Source organism: Rhineura floridana, chromosome 9 (assembly GCF_030035675.1).
Source record: "Rhineura floridana isolate rRhiFlo1 chromosome 9, rRhiFlo1.hap2, whole genome shotgun sequence".
Lineage (NCBI taxonomy): Eukaryota > Metazoa > Chordata > Lepidosauria > Squamata > Rhineuridae > Rhineura > Rhineura floridana.
Genome location: NC_084488.1, coordinates 65,509,279 through 65,522,197, shown reverse-complemented (window position 1 = coordinate 65,522,197; position 12,919 = coordinate 65,509,279). Strand labels below are relative to the sequence as shown.

The 12,919-nt window shown below is 42.0% G+C and overlaps 1 protein-coding gene across 1 annotated transcript in view; it reads left to right on the top strand.

Annotated features, from left to right (window-relative positions):
* Positions 1-12,421, top strand: part of EDNRA (endothelin receptor type A) — a 51,756-nt gene extending 39,335 nt beyond the window's left edge. The window contains exons 5-8 of the mRNA XM_061584729.1: positions 1,822-1,974; positions 4,355-4,488; positions 6,623-6,731; positions 9,484-12,421. Coding sequence (XP_061440713.1) covers positions 1,822-1,974; positions 4,355-4,488; positions 6,623-6,731; positions 9,484-9,648 — 561 coding nt within the window. The 3' untranslated portion in view covers positions 9,649-12,421. The remainder of the gene's footprint in view (positions 1-1,821; positions 1,975-4,354; positions 4,489-6,622; positions 6,732-9,483) is intronic.
* Positions 12,422-12,919: the final 498 nt, after the last annotated feature.

Sequence of the window (12,919 nt, the reverse complement as noted above, 5' to 3'; positions counted from 1 at the left end):
GCTGTGGTGCATCTTTCCTAGTCTGACTGGCTTGCCTCCCCCTCCTCTGAGGAAGGAGGGACTTGGTGTCTGATTCAGACACATCCTGGTTTCCTCCCTGAAGTGCTTTTCAATTACAAAAGCAAATGTTTGTTCGGACAACCTGTTTATTGATTACTCATTATGATTTGTTTGTGTGGAGGTGACATAGTGTTGCTTGATATCACTGTTAGTGTTATTTTTTTCCTATTACACTAATTTTGTTTTTTAGAAATGGGTTTGCTGCGCAAGGATGCAAATCCAGTTTAATTGTGTAACCTAAATTTGCTGGCATTTAGTAGAATGATACTTGCAAAACAGGGATAGTCTGGAAGCAATCTTAGGCTTTTCCTCTGTACTAGATGTAATAGTATAGTATATGTGTCAGAGTGACTCCCACTCATTTTAGTGAAATTTATTTCCATGCAATATGTTGCATACAACTGCTCAGGAAGCATTGCAGTGGAGCAGTAAAGAAACCTATTTAATTAATAAAATATTTAGGATTAGGATGAAAGTCATGATGATATAGAATTAAAATATTCAGTTATGGAACAGTTAATTTTGTGCAGAAGTGAACTATATTTACTTTATCTCCTGGATAAACTCCCTATGTTGCAACAACAACATTTTGCCCTACATTGCAACAAATTGAGCCACAATTGTCATTGTGAACATGTTAAGGGGGGGAAAAATGAAATAATATTTATTCATTTGCAACAGAGCCTGAAGAGGGCTGCTCATGACTTGATCACCCAGTTTTTCTATTGGCCCAAATCCAGAGAAAGTTAAGTCCTGTTGAAATCCATAGGAAAAGTTGTGACTAATTTATGTCCCACTAATTCAATATGGACTTGAGCGAGTGTAATTTTAATTGGATTTGGGCCATTATATTTGTGGAGTGTGCTGCATTTCATTTAACAACTTCCAGAGGAGTAACTATGTTAGTCTCTTGCAGGAAAAATAGAATCTTGTAGCACCTTAAAGCAGACATGGGGAACCTTTGGTTCTCCAGACATTGCTGAAATACAAGCCCTATCAGCCCTGGCCACTGGCCATGCTTGCTAGGGCTGATGGGAGCTGTGGTTCAGGAACATCTAGAGGGCCAAAGGTTCCCCACACCTGCCTTACAGACTAATACATTTGTGGTTTTTTGAGAGCTGGAGTCCATCAAATGCATGGAGGAGCATTATCCTCAGTTGGGAAGTGTGTTTGTGTGTGTGTAAATACTGTAACAGTGTGGCCAAATGGTAATGTAATGTAAAAAGTACTGTCTGTGACATTCAATTAAATGGCCATTCACAACTTCTGTACGTTGATAACACAAATTTATGCCTGTGTCGTGACAGGAAGACATTATCCTTATTCATGCCCAGAAGGATGGAATCAAATCTCTTGTTAAATTCTAGCTTAGCTATTTCAGGCTGGAGTCTCCTTTGAAATTTCTCCATTGAGGAATGGCAACTTTCAGGACAGCAGTAGTATGTCTAGGGCAGGGGTAGCCAATATGGTGCCCTCCAGATGTTCTTGGACTACAACTTCCATCAGCCTCAACCAGCATGGCTGATGGGCAGTTGTAGTCTAACATCTGGAGGGCTCTACATTGGCTACTCTTGGTCTAGGGAAATTGAGATGTTCTCTTGCTGCTTGATTTCTGAACATTGTCCTCTGTGGTGTCAGATTTGTGTCCATTTTTCTCTCTCTTTTGCATAGAGACTGATCGGTTTGTCCTAAGTAAAAATGTAAGAAGGCGCTGCATTGCATGCAGTAATAAGCTGCCCCATTTTGTTATCTCCTCTGCAGTTTTATGTCCAAGTAAAGGACTGGTGGCTGTTTGGTTTCTACTTCTGCATGCCACTTGCGTGCACTGCATTCTTTTATACCCTAATGACCTGTGAAATGTTGAACAGGCGGAAGAGTAATTTGAGAATCGCTCTCAGTGAACATCTTAAGCAGGTAAGGAAGGAAGGGAAATGGACTGCCTTTAAGTTGATCCCGACTTAAGGCTACCCTATGAATAGGGTTTTCACGGTAAGCGGTATTCAGAGGGAGTTTTCCATTGCCTCCCTCTGAGGCTAGTCCTCCCCAGCTGGCTAGGGCCTGCTCAGCTTGCCACAGCTGCACAAGCCTGCCCCTTCCTTGTCCACAACTGCCAGCTGGGGGACAACTGGGCTCCTTGGGACTATGCAGCTTGCCCACGGCTGCACAGGTGGCAGGGCACGTAACCCCTGAGCCACTCACTTTGGGGGTGATCTTTAGCTGGCCCTTGACACCCAGGAGACACACCTAGAAAACACTTCAGTGTGCATATTCCGTGCACGATCTTTTCAAACTTTTCAGAGTGAGCTTTAATAAAATGCTTTCTAAAAATAGAAAGTGTGATGAAAGGTAAGTTTTGACCTAAAGGTATTCAGGCAAGCTCAGAACATAAGGGTAATTCAAGTGCAAGCAGATAATGTAGACAACTTTGTTTCAGAAGCTAGACAAGGTTATTTCCTTATTTAAACATGTGTGACAATTTTGCTCACTCACACTCTAACCTTTTTCTACTTTCTGAATTCCTTGAACTTCAGCTATAAGAATGTGCCAAAGATACATTCCTACATTTTTCCTTCTCAGCTTTTGGTCCTTTTTACTTTAGCCAAGTCTGAATTACAATGTATTTCCTGCACTGATAGAGAAGGGTGATTAATGTAGTTATGGACATTTTACAATTCCTGTGTGGAACTTTTTTTTTTTTTACTGGTCCCTTTGGTCTTGAAAATTGATGTACATGAAATGCCACTGATGATCATATTAAAGTGGTACCCAAGCTAAGAAGAGTTGATAAGAAGCTTACAGTATTGCAGCAGCATTTTGGTCACTAGAATAGGGATGTTTTCACACAGAAGTTTACGGTGGACTGTGTTTTGCTGATGCATACAAGGTTTGCACAGCATCCACACTATATTGCCCTCATCAAAATGTTGTCCGATACAATTTTCCCATTTAATCTGGATGTATAATTTCTGCAGAAAATCTGCTAAATAATCACCACCACCACCTGTGCAGAAATTGTAAATCCAGATTAAATGAGGGGAGATACGGGATGGGGTGAAAAATACGAGATGACATTTTATTTTATCTTTTATCATTGCATTTCTGTCTCACCTCTCTTCCAAGGAGCTCAAATTGGCTTACACCGTTCTCTCCCTCCCCATTTTATCACAACAACCCTGTGAGATAGGCTAGGCTGAGAGATAGTGACTGGCCCAAAGTCACCCAGTGAGCTTCTTGGCTGAGTCCTAGTCCAACACTCCTAACTTTGATGAGGATGGGGCCTTGTGGATGTCATGAAGATGGTGTGAAAAGCTTGCCTGCGCATGCAGCACTGAGTCCACAGTAAACTGCTGTGTGGAAGTGCCTTGGGTGAAATTAAAAACTCCAAATGAATTTGGTTGTTTTTCCTGAGTAATCATTGCAAGATCATCAATCTCTAGGGTTGAGGGAGAAATTTTATTCAGTTCTCATTTGTAGGTGAAAATGTGCATATTAGGCAAAATTACATACAAATATGTGTACAGGGCCGGCTCCAAAGGGTGGCCAGGTGAGGCCCTGGCCGAGGGCCCCACTCCGCTCCCCTTCCTCAATTCGCAGCAGGATCGCTGCCACGGATCGCACATTGAGAGCTCTGGAGCCCCCGCCATTCCCTTGCTGCAGCCTACCTTTCTCGGCTGTTGTGCGTGCAGCGCTGCCCTTAACCAAGATGGTGCCTGAGGTTTCCCTAAGGGACTGAAGCCTCTGCTGCCATCTTGGCTCATAGCACGCATGCATGCCTGCCATGAGCCAAGATGGCGGCAGAGGCTTCAGCCCCTTAGGGAAACTTCGGGCGCCATCTTGGTTAAGGGCAGCGCTGCGCACTCAACTGCACAATAGCCGAGAAAGGTAGGTTGCAGCAAGGGAATGGCGGGGGCTCCGGAGCTCTCGGTGTGCAATCCTGCCGCAAATCGTGGAAAGGGAGCACTGGGGCCCGGGGCAGGCTTGTGTCTGGGGCCAGCTCTGTATGTGTATATTTGGGGAAATTCACTCTAAAATGCTGATGTATTTTCATGAGGTCTTTTTTTAAAAAAACAAAACTGATATAGAAATGTGGAGAACTGTACTAAAGATTGGAAAAATGAGAAACTGAGAGAAATTGAAATGGACAGATCTGCTCATACCTACCAGTCACTAGCTACATGTCTAATAGCTGTGCTGTCCCAGTCAGCTTTGTGGACAGCTTCCATTTTATTCCCAGTAGCTTTATGCTCCTCTTGGCCCACACCTGCACATTCTTACTTGTTCTTTCCTCATCCAGAGACGAGAAGTTGCAAAGACTGTTTTCTGCTTAGTTATCGTTTTTGCCCTTTGCTGGTTTCCTCTCCATTTGAGCCGGATCCTGAAGAAAATGTTGTATTATGAAAATGACCCTAACAGATGTGAATTCCTCAGGTATTATTTTAATTTGGGTCAAATAATTGGTTGAGGGAGGAGGATATGGCAACATGATAGGCTACTTACCAGTGCATGCTGAACTGTGGAAATGAGTATTTGAAAACTACTTTCAGGTGCTTACGTTCCATGCAAGATACTCGCTGAGGCATTACTGGTTCCACTCCACACTGTTATACTGACTTGTCTCTACTTCTGTATTGCTTCTAGTCAAACAATTGAATTGATCCTGATTAACTATGTCAGCAGGATTTAGTATTGACTGTAAAAAGCAGACATCTCTTTTCCACAGATCATTATCCAGGTCACACAGAAGCATTTCTTATTATTGCTAGTATTATTTATAGAGCCATCATTGTACATTGTGCTTTATAATATGGCACATTTGGATGTTGAAATGCTGTTGTGTGTGGCTGAGCCTGCAGCTCATCATATCCAGTAAAAATGTGGAAAGTGCTCCAGCTATGAAGTGCTTGAAGACACACACAGCATTGTGGCTCTGGACATACATTTAATGAGAGGAAAAATAAAGGACATAATATTACATTGCGATTGGCCTTCACCTACTTGCAGCCAGACACTGGAAAATAAAATATATACTCAGGGAATCATTGCATTGCTTTGCAATCTCCATGATGCTTACATGAACGTGTCCTGTTTAAATATTCTCTGCTTGGTACGAGTAGCAGAGCTTATTTAAAAATACAATTTCCCCACCTCTTATAAGAAAGGAGACTCGAAAGGCTAGGTCAGGGTTTTCACATCCTAGAAGAAACTTTGCCTGTAGCCCTGTTTTGTTTTGTTTCTTTTATTTCAGGCATTTATATACCGCTTAATATTCTGAATTTCTAAGCAGTGCCCATAAAATGCTTCAAAATAAACAAACAAGAAATCTGGGCTCTTGCTATTGTTGATGCTCTCCTCAATTGTCCTTCTTTCTCTTCTTCTTTTAATCAAGTTTGCAAAGAAATAAAAGAATAAGCCGTTGATAAAGGCAATCAGGCCAAAACGTGTTGGGCATGAACTTTCTATTGTTTTGGTATCTCTGAGATATATTTCTCTATTTTGTTGTGTATCCCTGATGGCTTCTGTTTTTGTGTGTTTTCTAAGCACTTTATGAGTATAAAATAAAATAAAAAAAAACATCCATAATTAAAATACACAATGAAACAATTCCATCAAAGCAGTAAAAACATCCATAATTAAAATATACAATAAAACACGCCAGTTAAGAAGCATAGCAGGCATAACAATTAAAACAGCTAAAAGAGCAAGTAAAACAATTAGGTCATGTTCAGAGGAATGCTTGCCCAAACAGTTATGTTTCAAGAGCCAGAGGAATACCAATATTGATGGGGGCCCTCTTATTTCAGCAGGGAGGGCTGAAAATCATCAATAAGAGCAATAATTTTAAAATATCAGTACAACTACAGTGCACCAACATTACACAGAAATAGCTTTAAATGGCTGAAGAAACAAAAAGATCTTCACTGTGTCTGCATCAATGAAGCAGTCAGGTGAGCTGCTGGTTGTGTCAGAGTTCAAAGCTTTTAAATAGCTCTTGGTCTTTTCTTCAGCTGCTTCATCCAGCTGAGGCTCAGAAAAGGTTGTGCTCAAGCCATGACTGGGTGACACCACCAGATGTTGTACTCCATCAAATGCCCAGGAGAAAAGAGATGTTTTTGCCTGGTGCTTAAAGGATGTTAATGTTGGCACCAGATGGACCTCCCTGGGAGAGCATTCCACAAGTAGGGAGCCATAACTGAAAGGTCTCCCTCACTGCCCCAAACCTCCCCCAGAAGGGGCAGCGGAGGAGGGCCTCAGATGGAGTCCAAAGGGTCTGGGTAGATTCATATTGGAAGAGGCACTCAGAGTAAGTTTGAAACATTCCACTTGTTTTACCAAGTGCTTTTTAGCCATAAGTTCTCCATAGCTGATAAATGCTTCCTAATATGAATTCTTACTTGTGTCACCGTCTCACTTCGAACAGGACACAGATTCTAAAACATCAGATTCTGTAGGAATATATCCTAGGTTGGCAGCCAAGAAGGGATTTACGAAGTTTTAGGTAGTTGGGTAATACCTTCTCACTATGAAAAAGGTTGTAATGTTTTGCTTTATTTTTTAACCCTAGCTTTTTGTTGACATTGGATTACATCAGCTTGAATTTAGCGACCGTAAATTCCTGCATAAACCCTATAGCACTCTACTTTGTCAGCAAGAAGTTCAAAAACTGTTTCCAGGTAAGGACTGTGATGTCTTATAAAGAAGAAAATAATGCTGTCAAAGTAAACTTTTAAGGGAACAATCCAATCCTGAACCAAGTTTGGAATAGGAATGATTTACCCTGGCTTAGTGTAAGTAGCCATAAATTCTGCCATCTTCCTGTAGTTAGGATGGCTCTGCCTAGGAGAAAATGTGAAAGAGTAGCATAAATGAATATTTGTTTTTTTCCCCACCTGCTGATTGGTCACATACTCTGAAGAACCCATGGGAAAGCCATGAGAATATTTTTGTTAAAGACCCTGGGTCCAACCCCTAACCCCAGGTCAATTATCCCCAGGCAGGCACTCTCCATGCCTCTCCTTACCAGGGCTGAGTTACACCCAATGCCAGCCACGTAAGGTAGGTAGACTGCCACCACCCCTTAACCTGGTTTCCTACTCTGAGTCAAGGGGAACTCAGAGCACCATTAGACTGGCAGAGATTCCCAAGAGCAAGAGCCAAATGTTCCACTCTCTGCTCTGGAGCCTTCAGCCAAGCCCAAATCAGTAGTCAGTAGCTTTGTGGTCAAGGTACAGGTTTCAGAACTAAAGCCTCAAGTAATACACACTAAGTAATATGAGGTAGTTTATTTAAATATAATAAAAGTGCATATAAAAGAGCAGCATACAAATTCCTTTAAACCCAAACACCCTTAAACATGGCTAGTCATAGTTAACATCCCTACAAAATACAGTGAAATACACAGACATAACATAATAAAACTTACCTAGCTTAAGCTAAATACAACAAAAAAGTGTAAGAGCCGGTCCCCACTTGGCTCTTTATACCACTGGATATCACATAGGTAAGTCAAGAGGGAATGGGAAAGGACGACCAACTGAAGGGTAGCCCCTCTTTTTATGAAAATTTGCCCAGCAATAGTGAGAGGGCCAATTAGCCAATCATGACACTTTTTGATGATGGAATAGCCTAGAAAGTTCGCCAGAAGCAAGGGCAGGCCCACAAATTTACGGCTACTCGAGCCTTCTGGCCTTGGTACCAGGCAGTGTAGATAAGGTTCAGCAGCCTCCCTGTTAGAACAACAAGCTACAGCTGGATGGTATGAGACGCTCTAATTCTTCCCAGCTCAGATCATCCGAGGAGCCTATGCAAAATATTCCCCACAATCCCTTCTGGCTGAGCCATCTTATTTGGCCACCTGTAGCTGTTCTTGACAATTTTAATATAAAGCATGAAACTATTCATCTCAAGGGACATTCAGCAATATTTGGCTGAAGTTTTTATGGTCTGTCTACACGTTATTCCTGAAAGGCACTTAACAGAATGTAGAGTACTGTGCCTTCCTTTTAGGCATTAGAATGGCGGGCTGTGAAGCAATATATTCTACAGGGAGATAGAACTGAACACAATATTTCTGTTGCAGCAATTAACAGAAAAATAAATTCATGGAATGGAAGTCAGTTGGCTTTTCAGTAACTCAGGATTTTGAGAGCTAGGAATGTGAGCTTCTTGATTCCATCCTACAGATTTTGACCCCCAAAACTAGCAATATTACATTGGAGGGTTCAAATGTCAGTGTCTTTAGTGACATACCCATGTCAATGTCTTTGTAAGATATAGTTCTCTGTACAGAAAGTACACTCCAGAGCTTTTTGTAAAGAGCTAGAGTGAAGGAGACATCAGGCATGTTGCACTGTCATGCCCAGACTGTGCTCAATCAGCCATTCACTCACTTGAACTTGTCTGCCTGATTCATCTGCTGTCAAATTCCATAGCAAAGAGATTAATCCTCTTCTCACCAACCACTTACTTCTCTTCAAATAAGCCAGTCTCCTCCGGTCTATCTTGAGGGACCTCTTCAGTTTAGAGAAATGCAAATCACATTTGTGCTAGCATCTTGCTGGTTCTGAAAGTATCCTTTGCGCTTTGATGGGCAACAAACTGTTAACAGGGACCATATTTTCATGTGAAGATGGGCTGGAGATGCAGCTGCATTTACTCTTCCCCTCCCTAGGTACTCCAGTATGAACAGCAACAGGGGTTGAGCTTTGTCAGGAAAAGTTAATATTAAATTAAATATATTAGCTGAGTTGGGACTGTACAGTCAAGCCCTTGACTTTCTTCCTGTATGGTTCAATTCAGACATTGTACAAAAGGATGGCTAATGAAGCTTAATTATGATTTGATGTGATGTCTGAATTGACTGGCAAACTGAAATAAAAAACCATGTTTTGAAGTAGTTTTGCAAACCATGGTTTGTATTAACTGTGATTTGGTGTAATGTCTGAATTGACAAATCATAATCCTCCACCTCCAAATAATGCAATGTCATTAAGACAGGGGTGAACTTATGAAGTTGATGTCTAAGACAAAAGTGAAAACCCTAAATCAACCTTTTCTAACCTGGTGCCCTTCAGATGTTTTGGACTATAACTCCCATAACCCCTTACCTTGGCCATGCTGACTTGGGCTGATGGGAGTTTTAGTCTAAAACATCTGTAAAGCACTAGGTTGGGGAAGGCTGCTATAAATCATGGTTTGCCTGCTGTACATTTGGAAGTTCAAACCATGGTTTCAATTCTAAACTATGGTTGGTGCAAACTGTGGTTTGGAATGGTGCCTGAATTGAGCCTGTATTTGGTATCACTGGAAAATGTTCCACAATTTGCTGGCTTCACTCTGGAAGCTTCTGTTCTCCACTGAAGACAGGGGATGATCTTTTACAAAGGAATGGAAAATTAATATTGTTTGGAACCTTTCTCTTGCTAGTCATGCTTCGGCTGTATATGCTACCGGACAGGAAGTCAGACATCATCTGTTCCAATGAACGGAACAAGTATTCAGTGGAAAAACAATGAACTGAACAATCACAACACAGAACGGAGTATCCACAAAGACAGCTTAAACAGATTCAGTGGAAACTGTACTCCATAATTTGTGAAGACAAAAAGGGTATACTGAAGCTTTTTAAACAGAAAGGCTATCTGGGATTTAATGAGCACATTTCATATGAAAGCTTGGTGCCCTAGCACTTAATTCCAAAGTTGACCAAGGCATACACAGGTGAAGCTCTGTACAGATTTCAAATGCTGGCAAGAAAACTTATTGTTTCTTATAAAGAAATTCATCTTTTGGGGGAAACAAGAAGACTGTACTACAGTGTTTTGAAAAGTATTTGCAAACTCCAGATGGACCTGCTCAGTAAGTGTGTTGTGTATGCTGTTATTTTTAAGACCTTCATAAGTGTTTTTAATGCTTTTGTTTGCCGCCCTGGGCTCCTACTGGGAGAAAGGGTGGGATAATAATAATAATAATAAATAAGTCAGATGAATCATAACGGAACGTTGTTTTTAAAGACTGTCAAAATGTAGGAGCTGTAGCTGCCCTATGTTTCCATTCTCTTTGCAAGAAATAGTTTAGTAAGTGTATTCCGCATTTAAAAGCGTGTTCAGCATGAAGCCTTTTAAATATATTTCTATGCCAGACATTTTACTTAATGAATATTGCAAATGACACGTTAACTGGATAATTATCTTTTGTGGTATGTTGCTAGCATCTGTTTTGTAGTCAAGGACCTAAAATAACAACCATGTTAGACATTATACAGCCGCAAGAGTGGCTGTATACTATAGCCAGCATGGATTTTTCACATTCCGCAATATTAAATTGAAAATACCCCATACCATTCTGATCCTTCCCATAAGCTCATTTCAAAACAAAACCTTACAAAACCTATAGTCCTGAACTCAGAAACTCTTGCTTAACAACTTTGTAACTTTTCATGGCAATACACAAAACAGTCAGAGAGAATAGGGAGTTCAAAGTCTAAAAAGAGAGAAAAAAACCCGAGAGCCCTTTTGAACATTTTTCTCTGAGTTCTCATAATCTGTTGAAATTCATTAAAAATCAGCCATGTTCACAGAGTACCTGTAATCCTATTACTCACTTTGTTCATACTCTGACCTTCATCTTCTGCAGTTTAAGTTAAAAAAATGCCTGCCTGATTTTTAATTAATTTAAGAAATTTTGGCTTGAACCCAATGATACATGCTCAGTAAGAACCAACTGTCAGTGTTCTAAAAGCCAGACTCACAGCTGCTGGGGTTGGCTAATCGGGGCCACACCCACACCAGACTTTGATTTCTCTTGAGACAGTAATGGCTTCCCTCAAAGAATCCTGGAAAGTGTAGTTTGTGAAGGGTGCTGAGAGGAGACTCCTATTCGACTGACAGAGCTTCAGTGGCCAGTGGTTTAACAGTCAGCCACTCTGACTGAAGGTCTGTGAGGGGAACAGTGTGTCTCCTAGCAACTCTCAGCACCCTTCACTAACTACACTTCCCAGGATTCTTTGAGAGAAGCCATGATTGTCCAAAGTGAAATAAAGGCCTAGGGTAGATGTGGCCAGGGAAAGCTTTGGTTTAAATTTGGGTGGGAGGCTACATGTGCCTGCTGTAGAATAAAAAGGTGGGGGAAATGCTGAAAAACAATGATTTTCCTTTTGGAAAGGTAAGGGGCTTTCCCTCTGCCCAGTGCCCACCCACCCAATCTCCTCCCCTCCTCCTCCCCTCCCTGCCCCTCCCCAGGTCAGTGTTGGACTACGACCTAGGAGACCAGGGTTCGAATCCCCACACAGCCATGAAGCTCACTGGCGACCTTGGGCCAGTCGCTGCCTCTCAGCCTCAGAGGAAGGCAGTGGTAAAACCATATCTGAATACCGTTTACCATGAAAACCCTATTCATAGGGTTGCCATAAGTCGGGATGAACTTGAAGGCAGTCCATTTCCATTTTCAAACATGATAGCACAGAAATAAATCCCATTGAACTCAAAAAGTATGCAAATGATCAAACCCGCCCTTCCCCTTCCTCCTATCCCCTCCCTCTTGCCCCTTCCCTCCCCTTGCTTTGCCCCTCCCTACCCATCCCCCTCCCCTTCCAATCCCCTCCTTCCCCTTCCCCCTCCTCCCCCTCCCCTTCCTCATCCCCATGGTCAGTTTTACCTATCTTAAGCATGATTACACAGGAGTAAATACCTTTGAACTCTGTAAGCATGCAAATGATCAAACCTGGCCTCCCCCTTCCTTTGCCACCCTCCAATCCAATTCTTCCCCTTCCCCCTCCTCCTCCTCCTTCTCCATGGTCAGTTTTACCTATCCTAACCATGATTGCATAGGAGTAAATCCCATTGAACTCAATAAGCATGCAAATGATCAGACCTGGCTTTCCCCTCCTTCCTCTTTCCTCTCCCTTTCTCCTCCTCTCCCCTCTTCCTTCTTTCTCCTTCCCTGCCCACTCCAGCTGTCCCTCCCCTCCCACGGTCAGTTTTACCTATCCTAAGCATGATTGCACAGGAGTAAATCCCACTGAACTCAATAAACATGCAAATGATCAAACCTGTCCTCCTCCCCTCCCCCTCCTGCCTGTTCCCATCCCCCTCCTCCGCCCTGCCCTTCTTCCGCTACCTCCTTCTCCCCTCCTCATCCCCTGTGGTCAGTTTCACCTATCCTAAGCATGGTTGCAGGGGAATAAATCCCACTTAACTCAGTAAGTATGCAAAGGATCAGTCCATTCTCAGCAAAGTTGCACAGGATCCCATTTCTTACCTCCCGGTTTAAAAAGCAGAGGAATTCACTAATAGGCAAAAAAACTTGCTGTTTAAGAATGTACCTATAGCCCACAGATATTTCTATCCAACTTTAAAAAGCAGGGAAATTGAGCAGCTATAGTGAATGCACCAGGGGAGCAGGAGACCTGACCTCCTTGGAGATATTGTACTGCCCTACAAATTGGTCAAAATGCAAACACAATTTGGGTTGGTCTTTCACAGTCCAATCCACTTGCTGTGTAGCTTGGAAGAATGTGGTAACATGTGCCTCTGAGCATATGGTGAGTGGTGGCAACACCTGCAATCAGCCCAGATAATAGAAAGAAGACATGTGCTGTGCTGATCTTGTTTTAGCAGGGGCAAAGCAACATTATTAAGACAGTTGATATTGTTCAGATGGTCACTTTAAATATGTCTGATTTACTTTGCTATTTTAGTGATGTTTCCTATAGGAAAACATCTTCTTTTGTTTCTGTTTCTGTAAATATGTGAATAACAGCAACACTTTGCAAAATTTACACTAAAAAAACTCCAAACATAATTGTGTAATAAAGGCACTGACTATTCTGCAGAATAGTCTCCAGTGGACCTCAGGAGTGTCT